General features: G+C 52.5%; 1 protein-coding gene across 19 annotated transcripts in view; it reads right to left on the reverse strand.

The window, feature by feature from the left end:
• The window catches only part of TACC2 (transforming acidic coiled-coil containing protein 2), a 213,260-nt gene that overhangs the window by 66,321 nt on the left and 126,053 nt on the right, over window positions 1–20,886 (reverse strand). For 2 of the 19 annotated variants that reach the window (XM_072805051.1, XM_072805050.1), the window contains exon 1: window positions 13,508–13,656. The exons of the other annotated variants lie outside the window; for them this stretch is intronic. In XM_072805051.1, coding sequence (XP_072661152.1) covers window positions 13,508–13,575 — 68 coding nt within the window. In that variant the 5' untranslated portion in view covers window positions 13,576–13,656. Of the gene's footprint in view, window positions 1–13,507; window positions 13,657–20,886 lie in introns of those variants that run through there. 19 annotated transcript variants of the gene reach the window in all.

Consider the following 20,886-nt stretch of genomic DNA (forward strand, 5'->3'; position numbering starts at 1 on the left):
GCTTTCCAGCTTAGCTCTTTCCAGGTCCCAGACAAGAAGAAAATGCACCCTGCTTCCTGACACCTGCAGGGGGAACTCAGGGCTTGGGTGCCTCTTGAAGACTCAGATGCTGCTCCTTCATTTCCTCGGAGAACTCCAAGTGCCCAGCCAGGGTCTGGAGCAGGAACCTGGTGCCTGGACAGCCCATCTCCACCCCATCCCCCAAATCCCTTCTTCCTACAGCAGAACAACACCACTGGCTTCCTCACAGCCTCCAGGCCTGGGCCTTAAGCCCTCCCTTTTCCATTGTCCTCCCTGCCTCAAAAACCTCACCTGGGAGCCTCCCCTCCCTTTGTAGCTTCAGAAAGGCCTGGTGCACAGGAGTGGCTTCTTTCCCAGGCAGCTGCCTCTCTCTCTCCCTTCTGGCCTCCTGCTGCCACCGCTCCTCCCAAAATCCTCAAGTTCCGACTGCCTTCCTTGTTTGCTGACCTGCTCCACCCAAACGCACATACATTCTGGCTTCCCAGGGTCAGGCCAGCCCTTTTAGCAGCTCTGATCTGCAAGGCTAGCTATGGAGGAGGCCATACATTTTTTTCAGGAAAAAGACAAAAAACAAACAAACAAACAAAAAAGATTTCTGTTTACACGTACAATGAGATGCAAGTAAAATGAAGCTGTATATTCCACTTAGTCAGGGTGAGCTGTGGGCACTGGGCACGTGTCCTTCTGTCGCCTGAAGAACAGCCCACAGCCCTGCCAGTTCCAAAGAGCTCCCTGGTGGGCAGCAGCTTAGGCACTAAATCGTTGTCCATATAGGGGCATGAGACTTGGAGGCTCTTTATTAAGGAGGGAGGACCTCAGGGGGGAGTCTCAGGAAAGCCAATTTCCAAACAATCCTAAAGAGGAAGGCAGGCTCTTCAACCTACGGGTAAGGACCCATGTATTAAACAAGAGAGGCTGCCAGTATCTTAAGTGGCAAATCTGGAAACTCCGAATTATAGTCAACTTGTGTGATCACAGAGTAAGATAAACAAAGGTGGGCTCTTTTCTCCGTTTCTCCTTGAACACAAACCCAAACCTGGTCTTATGACTCCATCAAAGGCTGTCCACTGCTGTCCAAACTCCTTAGCGGGACTCCAAGTGCTCCAAGATTGACCCCTGCAATTTTCCTCTGGTTCTGCCTCCTGCTCTCACTCTGTGTACTCAAGCCAAACCCCACACCCTGCCTTCCACCAGCCCTCCAGGGCCTTTCCCACCCTCTGTGCTGGCTCTCACTGTTCCTTCCACCTGGCTGCCTCCCCGCCCCCCGCCCAGCAGATACCTGCTCAGAAAGGTTCAACAGAAGTGTCCCCTCCTCCATGCAGCCCTCCAGTACTTCATCCCCACTGAATGCTGAAGTGTGGGTCCCAGTGTCTACAACACCCATGTGCATCTTTGGATTATACAACACTGGGCTCCCCCAGTGGACCGTGAGCTCCCTGCAGGCCAGGCCCGTGTCTGTGCATCACAGTGGCCTCCAAGGTAGAAAGGGCCCAGCCATCATTCTGCCTCTTTGGCCTTTTCTATCTTACAACCTGATTGCTCCAATTTCATTTAATATTATTTTTTACCAATAACATACTACATCTGGGTATGAGGGAACTACTTCCCAGGGCCCCTGAGATTTAGGCAATTAATGTGTCTCCTGGAAAGCCCATACCCATCACCCCCATACCTCTGGTTCCCTTCCAAACACCATGCCAGGAATGTAAGCCCTGAGTTTCAGAGACACGGTCACATTTGGAGATTGGAGAAAAACAGTATTCAGGAAATGACAAATGTAACATGACACAGTATAGTATAATATAATAGATTTTGAGAATAAATTGGGAAATGCATCATGTAAAGCCAGGAGAGCAAACACAAAGGATGAGAAGTGCGTTACTGGAGAAAGCCCATCTGAGCAGGCTGCTTTCTGAGGTTTAGCACCTTCTTTTCCACTTCACAGGCACTAAGGGGGTTTTCTCGAGGAGTGATACTAAAGCATCCTTTGGCACAATGTGTCTGCATTTCCAGGTTTTCTTTACCAGACTTCACTAGGAATTATGCTATATTAAAAAAAAAAAAAAAAACATTGGGGTGCCCAGGTGGCCCAGTTGGTTAAGCACCTGCCTTAGGCTCAAGTCATGATCCCAAGGTCCTGAGATCGAGCCCAACATCAGGCTCCCTGCTCAGCAAGGAATCTGCTTCTCCTTCTCCCTCTGTGATCTCTCTCTCTCAAATAAATAAATAAAATCTTTAGAAAAAAAATTAAAAATATTAAAAACAAAAAACCACAAGCAAAGTACTTCATTTTATTCATCATTTCTTCTCCAGGGTCCCCAACATGAACATGCATCCTGTTTCCCATCTGCAGAATCTGTCAGCAACAGAGAGAGGGGTGGAGGTTAACCCTACTGCTCAGATGCCATAACTAAGGCTCCAAGGGCACAGAGCAAACTGGCAATGCCACAAGCCCAGGAACCTAGGACAGCTTTGCACTGTCCTCCAGGAAGGAGACAACTCTGCTCTAGTCCACTGAGGCCACATGAAGGGACAGGGCTCAGCCCACTATCCTGTGCATGAGAGCACATGACTGGTGACCACGGGGCCCTAGCTCAACCTCAAGGAGGCCCTGGCGCCTGGGGGCACCCCCAGGACCGTGCAGTCAGGCTGGGTGCTAAGAGCTACACCCCAGGGAGGCGCTGGCTCCAACATGTTCTTCCTCCATCTGTTACTAAAACAACTGGACATGACATATATCTCCACTTCTCAAGTCCTGCTTTCCCTCATCCTCACAGACAACACCTTCCGGCACCACCTTCCACCCAAGCACACCTCGTCCTTTCTTTCCTGAAGTCCTTTCCCATGGACCCCACCTCTATCCGGCATCAGCTGCCATCAGCAACAAAAATCCCAGGAAAACACTGATGGAAACTTCCAGCCTCGCCTCAGTGCCTTCCTCCTCTTGCTTCTTCCTTACCCCGTGCTTCAGGTCATTTCTCTCAAGCCTTGCCCTGGTCACTAAAGATACTCCCTACAGGTGTCAAAACACCTGAGAGTTGTCCCTGGAACGGGCTTGCCTCCCACAACATCCCAGGAAGGGCAGGAGACATAAGATGAGCTGCTCAAGACCAGTTCCTAGAGCCATGGACTCCAGTGCTCCCTGGCTTCCTCCCCACAGCACTGTGGCTCTAGGTTCCTGCAGACAATGCCAGAGGCTGCAGGACAAGGCTCCCCCAGCAGCTGAGGGGGGCAGCTCAGAGGGGTCGCCCCAGGCAGCCCAGAGGTAGATACCCTGCTATATATCAAAGAACATGATTGTGAAAGCCACCAACTCTATTGTTTTAGGTTGTTCTGAGATTTTTTTCCAGTTTTTCGGGGGGAAGGGCAAGAGGGGTCCTTTTATCCAAAGCCATCCTGATAATAATTATTCCTAGAAGAAACCTCCCCGTAGGTCACAGGAGACACATACCCTCTTGTCTAAGTTACTCTGAATGGTTTGTTTTTGCACCTTTGACCAAAGGTGCAGGCTAAGTCCACAAAGCCCTTTGGAGGAAGGAACATTCTGGGTGCATCTCTGCCCAGAGACACCCCTTCAGACCCTAAGCTCCTGGTCACAAAACTTCAGCACTTACAAACCTTGCCAGACACTGGCTTAGGAAGAGTCAAATGGGATGCCCAGGAGACTGAGGGTGGGACGCCACCTGGCTGGGCTGGCCTTGCACTCCCACCCCACTGCCTCACATACACTCTGGACTCTGTCCCCTCCACCTTCTTCCCCAAGAACAGAGACCCTTGGAGACTGATGCTGTGAGGACCCTCCCTTCCGGGCAGCCCTGCCCTCCAGAGTGTGCCTTCAGCCCATTCTTTCTACCCTGGAGCATTAACGGAAACGAACACAGTCACCGGATCCTGCTCCAAACGAGGCTGGGCCAGGAAATTCCACGCATGACCTACAAGTGTCCAGATGTTTTCCCCAAAGTAAAGCCAGCCTCTCCAGCCTTCTTCCTGGAAAATACAGACCCCTCTAGGTATGCCCCCCTGAGTATTAGCAATGAGCAACTTCCACCAAGGGTCTGATGAATGGCCAAGAGGAACAACTCTCAGAAGCCGGAGTCCCTTTGATCCAGACTGCTCCTGAAGTTCCAGAGACCTGGACCTGCTCCCCATTAAAGATGGGGCCTACCCAGGAGAGCCCCAGGAAACATGGCTCCTCCCGCAGCGACAGCCACATGCAGGTTGGCAACTTTCACGGTGTCGCTCTGTCCCACTGGATTTTTTTCTCCGGCCCAAAGAGCAGCAGAGCTTTAAAAGATGTCAAGCTTCAGGGATCCCTGGGTGGCTCAGCGGTTGAGCATCTGCCTTCGGCCCAGGGCATGATCCTGGAGACCTGGGATCGAGTCTTGTATCGGGCTCCCTGCATGGAGCCTGCTTCTCCCTCTGCCTGTGTCTCTGCCTCTCTCTCTGTGTCTCTCATGAATAAATAAATAAAATATTTAAAATAAAATAAAAGATGTCAAGCTTCAACCTCAACAAATGGCCTATGTCTAGCCGATTCCCTCTCAGGATGAACAGGGAAAACAGCGACCCTCTTTGGAAACTGATCTTTAGAATATCCCTGAGGAGACGGAAGGAATCAGAAAAAAATGACACTTTAGAGCAAAGACACAAGCTAAGACTCAAGGGAAGGCCAGGGCCACGGGCCGACAGCCCATCACTTTTATTCCCAGATAAATTATCCACTGCATCCCTCTGGAGAGAGAATTTGCAATGTAAGCTACTTCGCTGCCCTGGAAAGATGCCCTGATCCATGCTTATCAAATAATACGGTCCATCTTAAAATATATTTTTTAGCAAATTGGAAGTTAACGGGACAGAGATTAAAAATGACTACTGGACTCCCTCTGAATAAAGACCAGCACGAAAGGCCCAAGTGGTTGTTTCACAAATGATGTGCTTGTGGGATCTGAAACAACCGTTCTGTTAAGAACAAGCTCCCTGTGACTTCTAAGATCCTGATGTCTCAGCTCTAAAATTCTCAGACTCTGGGTCTCCATCAACACCTGGAGGTAAGTGAAGCCTGGATGCTGACAGCAAACCGGCCCCAATAGGGTCTGGGTGGTCAGCTGCACAACAACACAGAGCAAACTGAGGCCAGGGGCTGCCGCCACCACTGCCCAGAGCCAGAGGCTGCTGCTGCCTCTGCTTAAGGACAAAACAGAGGAAACCATGGAAGGGGCGAACCCAGAAACAGCCTTCTAAATCAGGAGGGCTGGCAGGTGCAAAACAAGCTCTGGGAAGTCCCACGACCCCAGCAGGTACTTTCCTACACAGCCATGGGATGCTCAGTGCAGAAGACCCACCTTCCTGGCCCTTGGAGCTATTCTCCTTTACAAAGGCAAAGAACACGGAAACGAAAGCAATCCACTGCTGTCCACACCCGCCACCCCAGCCTCCTCATAAGCCTCTGTAGCTAAGGCAGCAGCCACCTGGTCCACCCAAGAGGAGCAGCTTCCCAGGTGGAAGGAGATGAAGGCAGGCCAGAGACTCCAGCTGAGAGATGGCCAGCGCCAGCGCTGAGCGGAGCAGAGGGGAGCTGGGCGCACAGTCCTCTAAGAGGAGCAAACCATGCAGGAGGAGAGAAGGGGAGACAGTAGGGCTGTGGTGCACAGGAAGGAGACAGGCTCCAGTGTCACCAACCGACCTGCCATCAGCTGCAGGCTTCAGTGTGCTTTCTTGGGATGCTCTGGGCAAGAGCATTTAGGCAGTGTCACGCTTCCTGCACCCAGTGGCACTGGCAGGCTCTTGTGACACCACATGGTAGTGACAGGCAGGCAGAGTACTGAGCTGGCTTGTCCCCGTGGCCATGCGTCCAGTCCTCAACGTGGGGCCCATAGAACCTTACCACCCGAGGTCCAGCCAAGCCTCTCCCCACCCCTCCGAGTTCCTGGTTGCAGGGCCCCTCTGCACAGCTCAGTGTGCAGCAGATGTGCCTAGGAGTAAGACTCATTCCATTCCTGTGCCAGTAAGACTCATTCATCTCTCCATGCATTTATTCACTCAACAAGATCCTTACTGAGGACGTACTATGTGCTCGGCGTTGTGCGAGATACTGGGGACAAGCGTAACAAACAGAATGCTCTCGGGTTGCTTCCACGCTGATGAGAACAGTTAAAAGAGACACATCAAATAACTACAAATGCACAGAGTGTTACGAAGAACTCATACACGAGAGGGAGGCAGAGCCGCGGTGTCCCACACAACTGCCTCTGGCCAGACGTGGCTATTTCAATTAAAATTTAACATCCAGGGATCCCTAGGTGGCGCAGCGGTTTGGCGCCTGCCTTCGGCCTAGGGCGCGATCCTGGAGACCCAGGATCGAATCCCACATCGGGCTCCCGGTGCATGGAGCCTGCTTCTCCCTCTGCCTGTGTCTCTGCCTCTCTCTCTCTCCCCCTCTGTGACTATCATAAATAAATAAAAATTAAAAAAAAAAATTTAACATCCAGTTTCTTGGAGGCACTGCACACATTGCGAGTGCTCAAGAGCCACACGCGGTTAGGTGGCTATCATCCTGGGCAGTGCAGATTATAGAACTTTTCCATCATCCCCCAAGGTCCTACTGGACAGCACCAGAGAGTAACAGCAGGAAAAGCCATCGAGAACTAAGCTGGAGGAGGAGCCAGCCAGGCCAGCACGGCGCAGGATGCTTTGTGGACAACCTACAGTGTGTGCAAAGGCTCTGAGGTAGTTGAGCGCTGCGTGTTCCAAGGCGCTGATGGGTGATCAGTGTGGCAGGAGAAAAGCTGGCAAAGGGAGGTGGGAGGGCCATGCTGCAGACCCCCACGGGGAAGGGGGGACGCAGACACAGGGAAGGGCCACGATCCAGTCTGCTTAAGGAAGAAAGAAGGAGAAGGAAGAGAAGACGAGGCTTCACTACGAGGTGTCCGGATGGAGCGGCTGGCTGGCCGGGGTGCCACGTGCTGAGACAGGGAGCTGGGGTGGGACTGGGTTACTTTGTATATACGTTTTTTTGTGTTTGAGAGAAGGTAAGTCATCAGTTCAGTTTTGGACACATTAAGCCCGAGCTCTCCATCAGAAAGCCCAGCAGAGATACGAAGTAAGCAGCTGGATGTGCGCAGTGCTAAGAGGAGAGGGAACCGTATCAACCAGAGCGCTCTTGGTACCTAACAGTACTGGAGTCCGTGAGACGTCTTGGGGAGAGCAGAGAGAGACAAAGAAGGTGGCCCAGGCCAAAGACTTGAAGACCCCTGTGCTCATGAATGGTCGTAAGGGTAGGGGACACGGATCCCAGAACTACACCAACCAGCTGTATGACCGGGGGGGTCAGCAAACTACAACCAGCTACCTGTTTCTATAAGTAAAGATTTGCTAGAACACTGGTTTACCAATTGTCTATGACGGCTTTCACACTTGAACAGCAGAGTTGAGTTCTTGCAACAAAGACCAGATGGCCTGCAGAGTCTAAAATACTTACTCTTCAGGCTTTGATAGAAAAGGTTTGCTGAGCCCCTGATTTAAACTATCCAGAGGCCTCAGTTTCACCACCTATAAAATGGGAGTGGAAGTGCCTGTCTCATAGGCTTAAGAGATATATCATTTCTATAATGGAAAGCACCCAGCACACACAAGTTTCTGCTAAATCTAGTCTACTCTGCAGAGGGCTACAGAACTTCTCACTCTTGGCTTTGACACTGCAGCATCCAGCTCCGTTCCCGTGTTTGGGGATGCAAACAGCACCCACCTGCTCTCTAGAAACAACTGCTAACGTGAATCTGTAATTACAAACAGAACCAGTGTCATCTGAGCGATTGTTTCCAGCTCAGGATGCGTGTGTATGAGCAAAGCTAAGTCAGCTCTTCCTGGCCAACCAGGCTCCCCCTAAGACTCCTGTCCAATCAGAAACACAAGTATTGGTCCATGAACAATGGGTTTTCATGGAGCAACTGTTTACAATGCCTAAGTCCTCATCATTAATCTTAAGGGGAAAGGATGGAATTATTCAGCATCCTTTGCTTACCCAGGAATTCGGGCCCCGGCTCAGGCAATCCATCTGGCAAGAAGAGCCAATCATATCTCAAGCTAAAGTGGTTCCTAAGCAACCAAAGATACAGCCAGAGAAAGAGACCATAGACTGTGGAAAGAAACATGGGGTTAGGGGTCAAGGGTCAATGGGGAAAGAGTGGTCCAGACTTTACTGTCACAGCTGTAACGCTCACCCGCAGTCACTCCATAAATATGCCAGTCCTGGCTGCTCACCCTCCCATCAGTGGGCACCCCATCCCAGGGCCCCAGCAGAAAGGGAAGGCATGATTCCTCAGACAACCGGCAGCTACCTGGAGGGCCTTGGAATGTTCTTGGCCTTGAGCTCACCTTAGAGAATGCCTACTGGTAAACCCCAGAGAGAAAGTAGTAAAGGGGAATCCCTGGGTGGCTCAGCGCTTTGACGCCTGCCTTCAGCCCAGGGCGTGATCCTGGAGACCCAGGATCGAGTCCCACATTGGGCTCCCTGCATGGAGCCTGCTTCTCCCCCTGCCTGTGTCTCTCATGAATAAGTAAATAAAATCTTTAAAAAGAAAAAAAAAAGAAAGAAAAACAAAGTCGTAAAGGGCCTGTTGTGACAGGTGCCATGCTGGAGATATCTAGAAATGACAGCCGAGGAAAGGACCTGCTATGGACTCTGTTTGCGCTCCCCCCAAATAATCTATACATTGAAACTAATCCCTGGTGTGATGGTATCTGGATGTGGGGCCTTTGGGAAGTAATCAGGTCATGAGGGTGGAGTCCTCGTGAATGTTATCAGTGCCCTTAAAAGAAGAGACAGGTCCCTCTTTCTCTCTCTCTCCCCAATGCCCCCCAGCCTCCTCTCTCTCTCCTCCTCCTTCTCCCTCCCTCTCTCCTTCCTACCACAAAAGGACCAAATCTCTGTTCCTTTTCTGTGGTCAGGGAAGCACTGAGGGCATAACCATCTATCAAACCTGGAAGGGGGTCCTCACCAGACACCAAATCCATCAGTGCCCTGATCTGAGACCTTAGCCTCCAGAACTAAGTGTCTGCTCTTAAGGCCCCTGGCCCCCCATCAGTGGTATTTTTGTCTTAACAGACCCGAACTAAGACAGCACCCAGGCTGTCTCAGGACTCAGGCAACTCCCACTGCATGAATAACTGCAGTTATTCAACATTAGGGGGAACAAACTACTAATTTTGCCCAACGCTAATATCCAACGTGAGAAATGTTTCCAGAGCTGAGCAGCCGTCTGCAGCCCGCATTAGGGATGCTGTCATTTAAGCTAAATGACTGAGCCAAGGGTCACCTCCAGAAACAAGGCTTTGAAAGAGAGCCACTGAGGCCTAAAGAGAAATTCCTGTCAGGAGCTCCAGCAGCCCTCTCTGGCCCCTTCTGAGCTACTGAAATGCCAGCAATTTCCAGGCACCCCATGTCCCCACTTTTGCCACAGTCCGATGCTCCTGTCTTCCGAGTCTTCACAGTCATGGCCCTCCCTCTGAGAAGCCCTCCTGAGGTGACGGGGTGGGCAGAACCAGAGTCACTGGGCCTTCTCAAGAGCTACAGACAGAGAGAGAGGATTGGGGGCCACAGGAGAAAGGAAGGGATCAAGGCTCCGCTTCCAAGTCTGTGACCCAGATGGGTGCAGAGGTCCAGCCCCCTAGAGGGGTGGCGCCCACGAGTGCTCCTGCCTTGGTCACTCTCTCAACTACTGCTTGCATCGCAAAGCCCGGGCCCAAACTCCTCAATATTCCCCCAGTGTGCTCTCAACCCATTCTTCCATCCTGGCAGATGCCACATCCTTCTCTTAGTCCGAGCCTGACCCCTCCACTGTGTACCTGCCACTTTCTATAAACTTCCCTTCCTCTGCCTCCCTGCTCACCACCCACCAGGGGGCCTCACCACCCACCAGAGGGACTCACCACCCACCAGGGTGCCTCATCACCCACCAGAGGGCCTCACCACCCACCAGAGGGCCTCACCACCCACCAGGGAGCCTCACTACCCACCAGAGGGCCTCACCACCCACCAAGGCGCCTCATCACCCACCAGGGAGCCTCACCACCCACCAGGGAGCCTCACCACCCACCAAGGCGTCACCACCCACCAGGACCTCACCATCCCCCAGGACAGGCTACCCTGGCTTTGTCACATTTCTCCACCCGGCCTGGCCCTCCTACTCTGATCTACAGGGGCATGGGTTCCCCTAGTCGATCATGGATCATCGATCAGCATCCATTATCTGATCATCGGGGAGCCTGGGAACAGGGAGGCAGGCTCCAATCAAACAAAGAGTAAAATACTTCACGCTGCTCCACTTAGCAGAAGGCCAGCCGCAAAGGGGCTGCTGTGGAAGGAAGGCAGGAACGGCAGATCTGAGGCAGATCTGATCGATGGCAGGTCTAATCAATAGCGGAGACCACACTCACTCTAGCACTTCCGGTCCCTTCCCTGCACTTCCCAGCGCTCCAGGCGGGGAAGGGAGTGTTTTCTGCTGTGGATGTCTCCTCTCCCCGCTATCCCTGCTCTGTTTGGAAACAGGGGCTACTGCTGCTCCCAGAACTTCCTTCCCAGACAGGAAAGAACCAGCCAGAGAAGTGGCCAGAGTTCCTCAGGGACCAGGATGGAGAGAGGACTTAGCTAGCTCAGGGCTTCTCAAACTTTCTCAGTCTACAGCTCACCCAGCATCTTTACAAATCTTTGGTTAAAATGGAGATCTGGATCCAGCCAGTCTGGGTTGGGGCCTGAGATCTTGCATTTGTAAGAAGCCCTTAGGGGAAGCTAAGGCAGCAGTTCTGGGACTACCCTGGGAGGAGTCAGGAAAGGGTTAATGTTTGAGCCTTCATACCTCAGCCCCAACTCCCAGCCTCCCAGCGCTCTACCCCTCCAGGCTTCAGGCTTCTACTGGCCACACAGGAGACTCAGGACTAGGGTCTTATCCACCCCACCTCCACCCCCACTCACTGACCCTACTGTGCTCTGTACAGAGTGAGGTCACCAGCCAGGGCTACAAGAGCCACCCAAAGGCACCCAAAACCTGAAATCAAGAGGAAAGAAATCCTGGAACTAAAAAAAATCCGGCAGGCACTTCCAAATCATCCTGCCTCCCTCTGTCTTTGGGTTTCACTTTTCCACATGGACCCAACTCAGGTCCAACTCTCACCTTTCAGGGGAAAAAAAAGGAAAATGGCCTAGATTTCCCCGTGTCATGGACGGTATATCAGCAGGTGTGCACCCCAAGTCCATCTCTACCCCCGCAACCCTGACAAATAGGGAAAGGCTCTTTTTCACCACGGACCATGTGCTTGCTACACACTTTTGTGTATTATTCACAAGCACACATTTTTAGGTGCATGGAAACACATACTATCATGAAAGGCCTGTGCCTGTACAGAATAGGGGTCCTCTCTTAATACATTTGTTAAAATCTCTGGACTGGAAGTGAGCAACTCTATACTAGAAAAACAAGCCCTTGTTATTCAGATGCAGAGATGGGATTTTAGAGAATAGTTGCTGGGAATGGCACCAGCCCCAACCAGTCCCTCTCCGTTTTTAAAAACAAAAAGGTTAGGGGGATGGAGAGTGGGATCTGTGAATGAGTAAGAGGACTATCCTAAAGATCACTATTTAGAGACATTGCAGAAGTAGCAGTTCGGTGAGAGACGCCTCAGGCTGGTGCATAGGGACCAACTCAACCATGCAATATTGATAAGCAGCTTCCAGCACAATGTGGCCAATCAACCTGGACTTTTATTGAAACACCACTATCCCCACAGGGCAGTACCTCGGGGCTTTCTCCAAAAACACAGCTTCTGCCTAAAACAGAATCTCCCCAAACTCAGCCCTCAGCCAACAGAATACTGGTTGTTTGTTAACTCCGCAGGGAAAGAGGGCGGGGATGTTGGGGACTGGTGAGCTGAATTTCCAATGGCTGAAGAGCATATTTTCCCAAACATGCGGTCACATTGTCTCTTCTAAGTCTCGTAAGCTCTTTGACAGGCGTGAGTCCTGATACCTGCTAAGCTGGTGACTCCCACTGATTAACCAATTTCCGGTTTAGAGACTTTTAATACATAGGTTGAGATTGTTCTTTTCTGCCTAGGCTGGAGCCTTTCATGGTGGTACGCATTTCCACGCATCTAACAATACTACACCCGGACGAAACACAGGGTAGGCGTAGTCCAAGGCCCACGGCATCAAAAAAAGGAAAAAGTCTCCAGCTCGATGTGCCTCCCGTGGTAAGATGACGCTTTCCCAAGCTACAAGGATGAAGACAAATGATCAGTGCACACCTGCTCCTAACTATGGTTCGCTGCTAAAGAGACGAGCCTAGAAAACCATGAGGCTCAGCCTAGCATTACATCACCGCACGGAGACAGCTCCTCACTGAAGCCCAGGCGTGGTGGGGACCAGTGAGGAAGCCCCACATGGCACTCAGTCCCTACTACAACACACAGACCAATCCTGGCAAATCTTCTAATCTACACATCAATGGCTCTCAGGATCCCACCACTTTACCTACTTCCCCACCCCCAAGGCCCCCCCACTCCAGTACTCTATTTGAAACACATTCTTCTCTTTGGGAAAGCAGAGTAGGTAAGGCTGGGATGTGGAGGCCCACTCGGGACACAAGCCTGAGCTGCTGGAAGGTGCCCCCCGCCCCCGGCAGCCAGATCTGCTCAGTGAGCCCCATCCTCCAGACACGCCTGGAAAGGAAACGGAGAAAACCGTGCAGAAATGCCAATTCTAACGGACACCCATCCAGGATAAGGGCCACTTCTGAGCACACCGGCTCTGTGGTTTAGAGAAAAGATCGGATTCCTGAATCAATCAATGCACAGCCAAACCCTGCTTGGACCAGTGGACCAATGACGAGACTTCGGCTGGCTTCACTAATAATAGCCAGCAGCCTTGTCCTCGACAGTGTTCAGCAGAGTGAGTATGGATGCCTAGGCTAAGAGGACTGAATGTCTCCCAGCCTCGATCCACGCCATCTGCCCTGCCACGCGACTGGCTGCCCCTAAACCGGTCTGTCTCCATGGGCACCAAGCTGCCACACTTAAGGGTTCTTCCCAAGAGGCCGTTGTTGATGCCAGGCTGTTCCCTGGCAGGAAATACCACTGTGCTGGGGGGGGGGGTGCGGTGCAGAGTTAAGATGCTCATGGCAGGGAGCCCCGGAACATGCAGTGGGCTGCTGAACACCTGAGGTCCAATGCCCCGGGGTCATTTTTGCGCCCCCACCCCGCCCCCGAGGAGGGGTAGTACCCTGGGGCTACCAGATGCTCTTTGCAGAGGGAGCATCAAATGCTGGGGGAGCAGCCACCAGGCGAAGCCGTGCAAGGCTGCCGAGAATTCTGGGCCAGCCGCGGCTCAGGGCTGCAGCGGCAGCAGGAGAGGCGACACTAACAAAGCCCGGGCAGCCTCGCCTCCTCCCAGGGAGCGGAGGGGGGCGCTCCGGGCCGGCCCCCGCGGAGCACTTACATTGCCTCGGAAGCCTCCAGGTTCGGGTCGCTGGCTGGGACTGGCTGCAGGGACTGCGACCCTCCCATCCTCGCTGCGCCCTGGCGAGCAGACTAGCCGCGAGCGGGGCCAGCGTCCTGGCGCGACTCCTCGAGCCGGGGGCCGGGGCGGACCGGCCGGCGGCCGGGGCTGCTGCACTGCAGATGGGAGCAGCCGCTGGCATCCGTGGCGGCGGCGGCGGGGCGGCGGGCGGCGGGAGCTGCGGCCGAGGGGCCGGGGAGCGAGCGCGCGAGGGAGCGAGGGAGCGAGGGTGCGCGCCTCCCAGTGCGCGCGAGCGCGGCCGTGCGCGGCTCTGCCCGGGGGCGCGTGCGAGCGCGAGCGCGGGGTGGTCCAGGCGGGGCTGCTCCTAACCCCGGCGGCCGGCTTCTGTGTGCCACTCGGTGATGTCATCACCGCCGAGCAGCCCCGACGCCCGCATCTGCACAAAGCTCCCCCGCCGGCTCCGGATACGGGGTGGGGGAGGGCGAAGACCCTCCCTCGGCACCCACCCACGCAGCCTCCCCCAGCCTCGCCCCCACCGCCCCCCATTGTGTGGCTTTGAAATGCAAATGAACGGCGCGCTGGGGAGCCCCCCGGCCCCCCCCTCCCCTCGGAGGCAGGGGCGTGGTGGTCACGGCCGGGCGGATGCAGAGAGAAGTGGGGGTATTCTCACCCCGGAGGAAGGGAATGCACGTTCCCGCCCCAGCCTGCGTGTGCAAGGGGAGCCGCAGGTAAACAGGCTGCGGTGCGCAGTGTGCAAGACGCGTGCGGTTTGCCGCTGCCCGCTTCTGCCTCCTTCAGGCCGGCGGCCGGGCCTGGAGCCCGATGAGCCTCATCCCTGCTCACAGCGAACCCAGGCCCGGCCTCCAGTGTGCTCGCACCATCGGTGGAGGCTGCGGGGTGCGCAAGGTGGAGAGAGAGCAGCACAGGGCCTGCAACCCCATCTTCGCCCACCAGTTCTCTACGGGGAAGCCCTGAACAAGGGCTCATCGGAACCAGAGGCCAGGCGAGCTGGTAAGCCCGCAAGGTGTCCAGGGAAAAGGCAGCTTGCCGTGACCTGCATCAAACGGCCCATCTCTGTGATTCCAAAAGCACCCCATGCCCTGCTGAGGGCAACAATGCCCACCCAGCCAGCCCAATCCCCCACCTAACAACAGGTACCTCAGGAAGGTTCAAGGCTTGGGCTCCTGGGCCTTCTCACCAAAAGCTTCTACAGAAAGGTTTTACCTCTCACAGGTTCAGAGGTTCAGGGCACACCTGGGGGCCTGACCATTTGCCTCTGCTCTACTTTCAATGCAACTGTATTCTGAGCTCCGAAGGCAGACTGACAATTGAATTAAAGTGAGTCCCTGGGGCTAAGTTGAAAACCCTTCTACACTTTACCTCGCAGGTCTTCACCCCCTGGTGCAAGCTTAAAATGCATCTAAACTGTGGCCAAAAGAAAAATAAAAGGAAAACAGGACTGCTCAAAGCATTTTCAAATTTCCTCCAATACACGGAGAGTGTTTTCTCAAACTGTGGCAAGGATGTTTGGACAGGGACTTTTGAGGTTGCAGCTCAAAATGTCAGGATGGTTCTAAACGTCGTGGTGGGCTGATGTTCTTCTGTGCCTGTTTAAGATCAGTGTCAAACAAAAAGCCAGAAAAATCCAAACTCTTTCCTAGGACACATGAAATTTCCAGGAAATACTGAGACTTTTGCATTTCCATGAAGATGGCTGATGACTGTGTCAGTCTCCTGGAGAGTCACCATCAGGGTGGCCTGGTGAGGCTTGCTCCAGAAAGCGTCCCCGGGGAAGCCATCACTCACTGTCAGGGCAGGGTGTCATCTGGGGGCAGAGATCTTGTGATATGTTGGCCTCCAGCACCTGAGGGTTGGTTTCCCCTCAGAAAGCAGATCTCTTGGGTCCAGTGGGCAGTTGGGAGTCCAAGCCACCACATTATGTGGAGCTGAAACTTTCTTTCATAAGCACTAACGTAGACTTAGTTTTTTGAGGAAAGTGACCCCTTCCCTGGGGACGGAGAGTATGGCCTTGAGCCAAAGTTGGCAGAACCACAATCAGAACCCATCTGCTTTTTTGTTCATGACACATGAAAGCACGGAACAATCCAAGAGTCCTCACCCTCAGCAGGTAGGGGTTTCCTGCAAAAGCAGGAGAGAGCTTTGAAATGAGCTGGGAATTCCAATCTTGACTTCTTTCTCATTATGGGGTCGCCTAGAGCCAACCGCTCAACCAGCCTAAGTCTCTGCTTCCCCAGCTGGCAGAAGAGAGAAAGCATCTACTTTGCAGGGTATTGGGAAATTAAATAAAATTTTACATATATATATATATATGTATATATATATATATACACATATATATATACACACACACACACACACACACACAGTCCCACGAGCCGGCCCCTAACTGGTGCTGTGCAGTGCTAATTTTCTTTCCTTCTTTACGAGAAGCATTTTCCCCTAAGTAAGTGCCATTAAGGAAATGAGGAAGCAGTAAAATGAAGTGCTTTGATTTAGAACCCCAACAACTCAAATGTCATGACACACTGATACTTCACTTACGCTGCCACCAACTCCGTGATGCCTACAACACCACTGAGAACCAGGGGAGAGACCAGTGCTACGTGGGGCCTGGTGATGCCACAGAATACCGCACGTGACGAGTTGCACAGTGTGCTTACACAAGAGCTTCTCACGCCCTCATTCGGGACCTCTTGATGCTCAGTTTATACATACTTAAAACATATTTGCTCATCTAGTAATTCAGCCAACAGAAAACCGGAGGGAGGGAGAGTATTCCAGAAGACAAGGGCTTGCCACGGGTTGCAAATGTGCTTCCCCCACCCCCTTCTCCCTCTCCTCCAGGTGAGGACACGGCAAGAAGGCTGTCTTCTGCAAAACCAGGAAGATGGCTCTCGCTGAGAATCCAGCCACACTGTCACCCTTGCAGCCTCCAGAACTGAGAGCAGTACGTGTTTTTGTTTGTGCCCCCCAGACCACATTGGTTTTTGCTACAGCAGCCCATGCTGATCAAGATAAGGTGCTGAAGATACACAGATAGGACCAAGAGGACCGGCTGACAAGAAGCAAATAGACAAACTGTTCAAGTCAGACCAAGGGAACCCGAAACCACGGTCCAGGGCCCTGTGACCTCGTTATCAGTGCTCCGTGGAGCCCTGGGTTCTGGTCATCCACAGGGACCGCTCATGACACAGACACCACCCCGTACACTGCACTCCTGCCTGTCACTGCCCCCCTCTTCCTTGCCTCCTCCCCGTCCCACCCCAAATCATTCCACAAAGGTTCAATCATGGGTTCGCACAGTGAGAAAGCACAGATTCCATCTGGAATTACTAAAATGCATGCAGTTAGTGCTCCTAGCGCTTGCTCCCCCAGTACTCACACTGCACTGAGCACCGCCTCAGGCCACGATCCGGGCTGAGGCTACATATGCCATGTCACGGCTCCCCTCTGCTGACTCCGGGCCTTTCTCCCAGAAGGGGCTCCCTTCGCGTGGCCCAGCTGCCCCTCCCTTCCTTACCACCTCTTCATTCCCAGCCCGTTCTCCAGACTTTACCCTGGCTGCCCCAAGCAGAACATTTCCCCTCCAGAGCAAGCCAGTAATCTCTGGAACTTCTAACTGGGGCTGCAATGAGATCCTAAACTCAGCCCCTCTTGGGGCTTTTGGACCATAGCACATATATTCTGGGACCCTGATGGCAGGCTAGGCCCACTTAGACGGGCTTTACTACCAACCCTCCTGGTGACATCTCCCAGACACCCTAGAAACCTGGGTAAATCAAGGGGTGCACCCATCATTTCTAACACAATTAGTAATTTAACACATCTTAATGCACTTGCCATGTACCCAGCCTGTAAGTGTTTAATGAGTCTATCAAATCTCTGTAACTGAGAGATAAATTATATGGTAGAGATTAAATCCCACCAAGGTCCAAGGGACTGAGCCACAGTCCAGAAGGGCGAGCAACGTGAAGCACCTCTGACAGCCCGAGACAAACTTGAGCGGCTCTATCTTTGCCTGTGGCCTCAGAGAAGTCTCCAGTTGCCATAGCAGCCACACTCTCCAAACAGGACCAACGGACCCCTGCACTGCTAATTAGCCCAAGCACACACACTGAAGAAAAGTAGGTCAGATCACAGAAAAAAAACCCATCTGGAGAGCACTAAGAATGTAAACACAGATGGAGAATGGCCCGGGTCCTGTTTCTTTAAGTCCCCGGTCTTCACCACCGTCCAATACCTCGGGGTGGGGCCCGGCGGGGAGGCTACACGAAACCATGTGGACCCTCTCTTTCAGGAGTCAAACTTGAGCCAGGCTCCATCTGACAGTACCATCAACTGCCTGCTTGCAACTTTCTCCTCCGCCCAAGGCCCCAAAAGTCCAACCCCTGTCTCAGTACTCTGTGCTCCCTGCCCTCCCCCTAGGGTTCCACCCGGTGGCAGCTCTTCCATCTCGGGCCTCCCATGTGGCCTGAGTTCAGCACCTACATGTGAACATGACCCTGAGACCAGCAGGTCCAATGAACAGGACCAAGTGTGGGCAAGAGTGGCACACTTCAGGCACACTCCCCGCCAGGTTTTACAGATCTAAGATCCTCTTCCATGGGCTTTGGAGACACATCTCTCATGTTACACAACCTTGCTCCAGAAGCTGACAGCGGCCCAATTCCATATCCTGGCCTTGATCCTATGACTCGCTCCACCCTGTCCTTGAGCAGAGCCAGGGTCCTTCCTGTGACCGCAGAGCCGAGGAGGTGCCCCACCCCACCTTTCCCAGTTCTCTCAACGCCTCCTGGGGTATCAGTCCTAGCTCCGGGTCAGTTCCTGGGAGGGTCAGTCCCGGCAGGCCCTCAGACTTCTCTCAACCACTGGCACGTCGGAGCCTTGGCACTTTCTCATCCTATTCATCCCACTTTTTCCATGTGCCTGCACCTGCACTCTGCTTTCCAGCCATGCAGCATGCCCTACATGCAGCCAGGGCTCCATAAACATATGGGGATGACACCTCAGAGGGCGTGGGAGGAGGTCCTGGCAAAACTCTTCAATTATCCGGGGGCGCCTGGGTGGCTCAGTCGGTTAAGCATCTGCCTTCGGCTCAGGTCATGATCAAGCTCCACATTGGGCTCCCTGCTCAGTGGGAAGTCTGCTTCTCCCTCTCTCTCTTGCTCACTCTCTCAAATAAATAAATAAAATCTTTACTTATTTATTTATTTTTAATAAAATCTTTTTTTAAAAAAGTCTTCAATCATTTGATGAACAGAGAAAGGGGAGAAGACTAATGGGTTTCTTTCATTTCTGGGGCCAGAAGAATCTATTCATCTTCTAGACTCCAACGTTCAACCTCACATCCTCGCCCTTAGGAGCCAGAGTGGTTTCCTCAGGCTGAAGCACAAGCTCAGATAAAATCTCATCTCTTCCAGGAAGTTCATTCCCTTTCTTCTTTAGAAAGGGCTGATCTACTGTATGTTTTCCTTGCCACCTTCACCATATCCTACCCATGAGACCTTCCAGAGTTCCTTCCAAGCAAAGACGGCTCCAAACACTACCCTTTGTGGGGTAAGTCCTTTCAATTCTGTCATGATCGAGAATGGAGGTTGAGGGTTTTACTGTCGCACCCAGAGAGGCACCCCAAGATGTGCCAGAAAAGAAAGAGAGATGAGACACACTTTTACTTCAAAATTAAGAATGCAGGTTACAATGTTAGTCTTTGCTTCCTACAAGAAGGCAGGCAGGCAGGCTGGTGTGGAAAACGCTAGGTCTACGCAAAACTTTAAGTTAGTGCCCAGAAGTCTCATCACGTGGAGGAGGAATCAGTAACATAACGCCAAGTCCAAGAAGACGAAATAAGAGCCTCAACATCCTTCTGTCTTTACCGAATTCATTCAGCTCATTTGAGATGGAAATGCAGGAGAACTCCTGGGATCACTTTTTAGGGAACAGACCCTACCTAAATTTAGAAAGCACTTAGGCTTGCAATTCAAGAGACCATAGAAGAAATTCAGCTAGAAAAGGTGTATGGAAGCCAGAAGGGGTAACGTTATTCCGGAAGTATTTGTTGGAATAAGCTTGGCCCTAAGTTTCCCGACAGCCAAAGCGAAAAGGGCAACAATCGTGATCAGTCACAGAATTCATAAAACCCAGCGGGTTCGAAAAAAAAAGGAAAAGGCCACTCCATGGATGAGCAGGTGTCCTGTGACTGACATTCTCAACCTATTCTCCCCTGGGTCCTCTGCCAAGAGACCCTTCTGCCAAGGTAACATCAATGTCATGGGGCGGCTTCTGCAGGCAGAGCAGTGACTACTCAGCCCCCCGCCCCCACCCCCAGGCACTCGGTAATATCAGAAAGCCAAGAAGTTCCCAGAGGACAGATTTCCAGTTGCTCCATCCCGAGGAGAGCGTCCCCAGCATCTGTGTTGCCACGGCAACAAGGTTATGGAGGAGGAAGCAAGGATCAGCCTGATGGGGATGATGGGCCAGGGAGCAACCACTTACAGACTCGGTCCTCCCCTCCCACAGGGAAGGAAGCCCTCCTGGCTTCAAAGTGGCCACCAGTTGTCTCTCGACGACCATCAGGCAAATACCCCGTGCTGCCAACTGCAAAGGAAGCTAAAACCTGGGGGAACACGCAGGACACCCTAAGTCAGAGAAACCGATTCTGGAGAAGCCGTGACAGCCGGCCATCGGTGAACCACCAGAGGGGATCGGAGGGATGAAGAAGGAGACAGCTTCGAAGAGGGAATGTCAAGATCAAGATGCTGAGAGAAGCCCTTCAGAAAACTCTTAAAGCCCTCATGGGTGTATGGAGAAGGGACTCGCGTGTGAGGGGAGGAACTCGCAACCCTGAAACTCAGGCAGTCACCCAGGGCTGGAATGCTTTGTTCGTTCTAAAAACTAGCATATGGTAATCATGACCTCCTACATCTTGTTATATATACAACTAACCATTTTCATAATTTCTCATTTCTTTCTCAAGGTAAAGTCACAGCTAAACCCTTTCCACGCTGTTACCATAAGACTTTGACTTATTGGGCACCTGGGTGGCTCAGTGGTTGAGCGTCTGCCTTTGGCTCAGGTCGTGATCCTGAGTCCCGAGGTGCCAGGATCGAGTCCCACATCAGGCTCCCCGCAGGGAGCCTGCTTCTCCCTCTGCCTCTGTGTGTGTGTGTCTCTCGTGAATAAATAAAAGAAATAAATAAAATCCTCAAAAAAAAAAAAAAAACCTTTGATTTATTACATGGGTTCATTTTAAGTGGCCTTTCTCAGGTAATAACTGTCTTCGGATAATCCAGACCTGTTCCTCTGACTAGTTTTATAAACTAGGTTTAAGGTCATAGGCA

The sequence above is a fragment of the Canis lupus genome, chromosome 29 (genome assembly GCF_048164855.1).
Source record: "Canis lupus baileyi chromosome 29, mCanLup2.hap1, whole genome shotgun sequence".
Taxonomy (NCBI): Eukaryota; Metazoa; Chordata; class Mammalia; order Carnivora; family Canidae; genus Canis; species Canis lupus.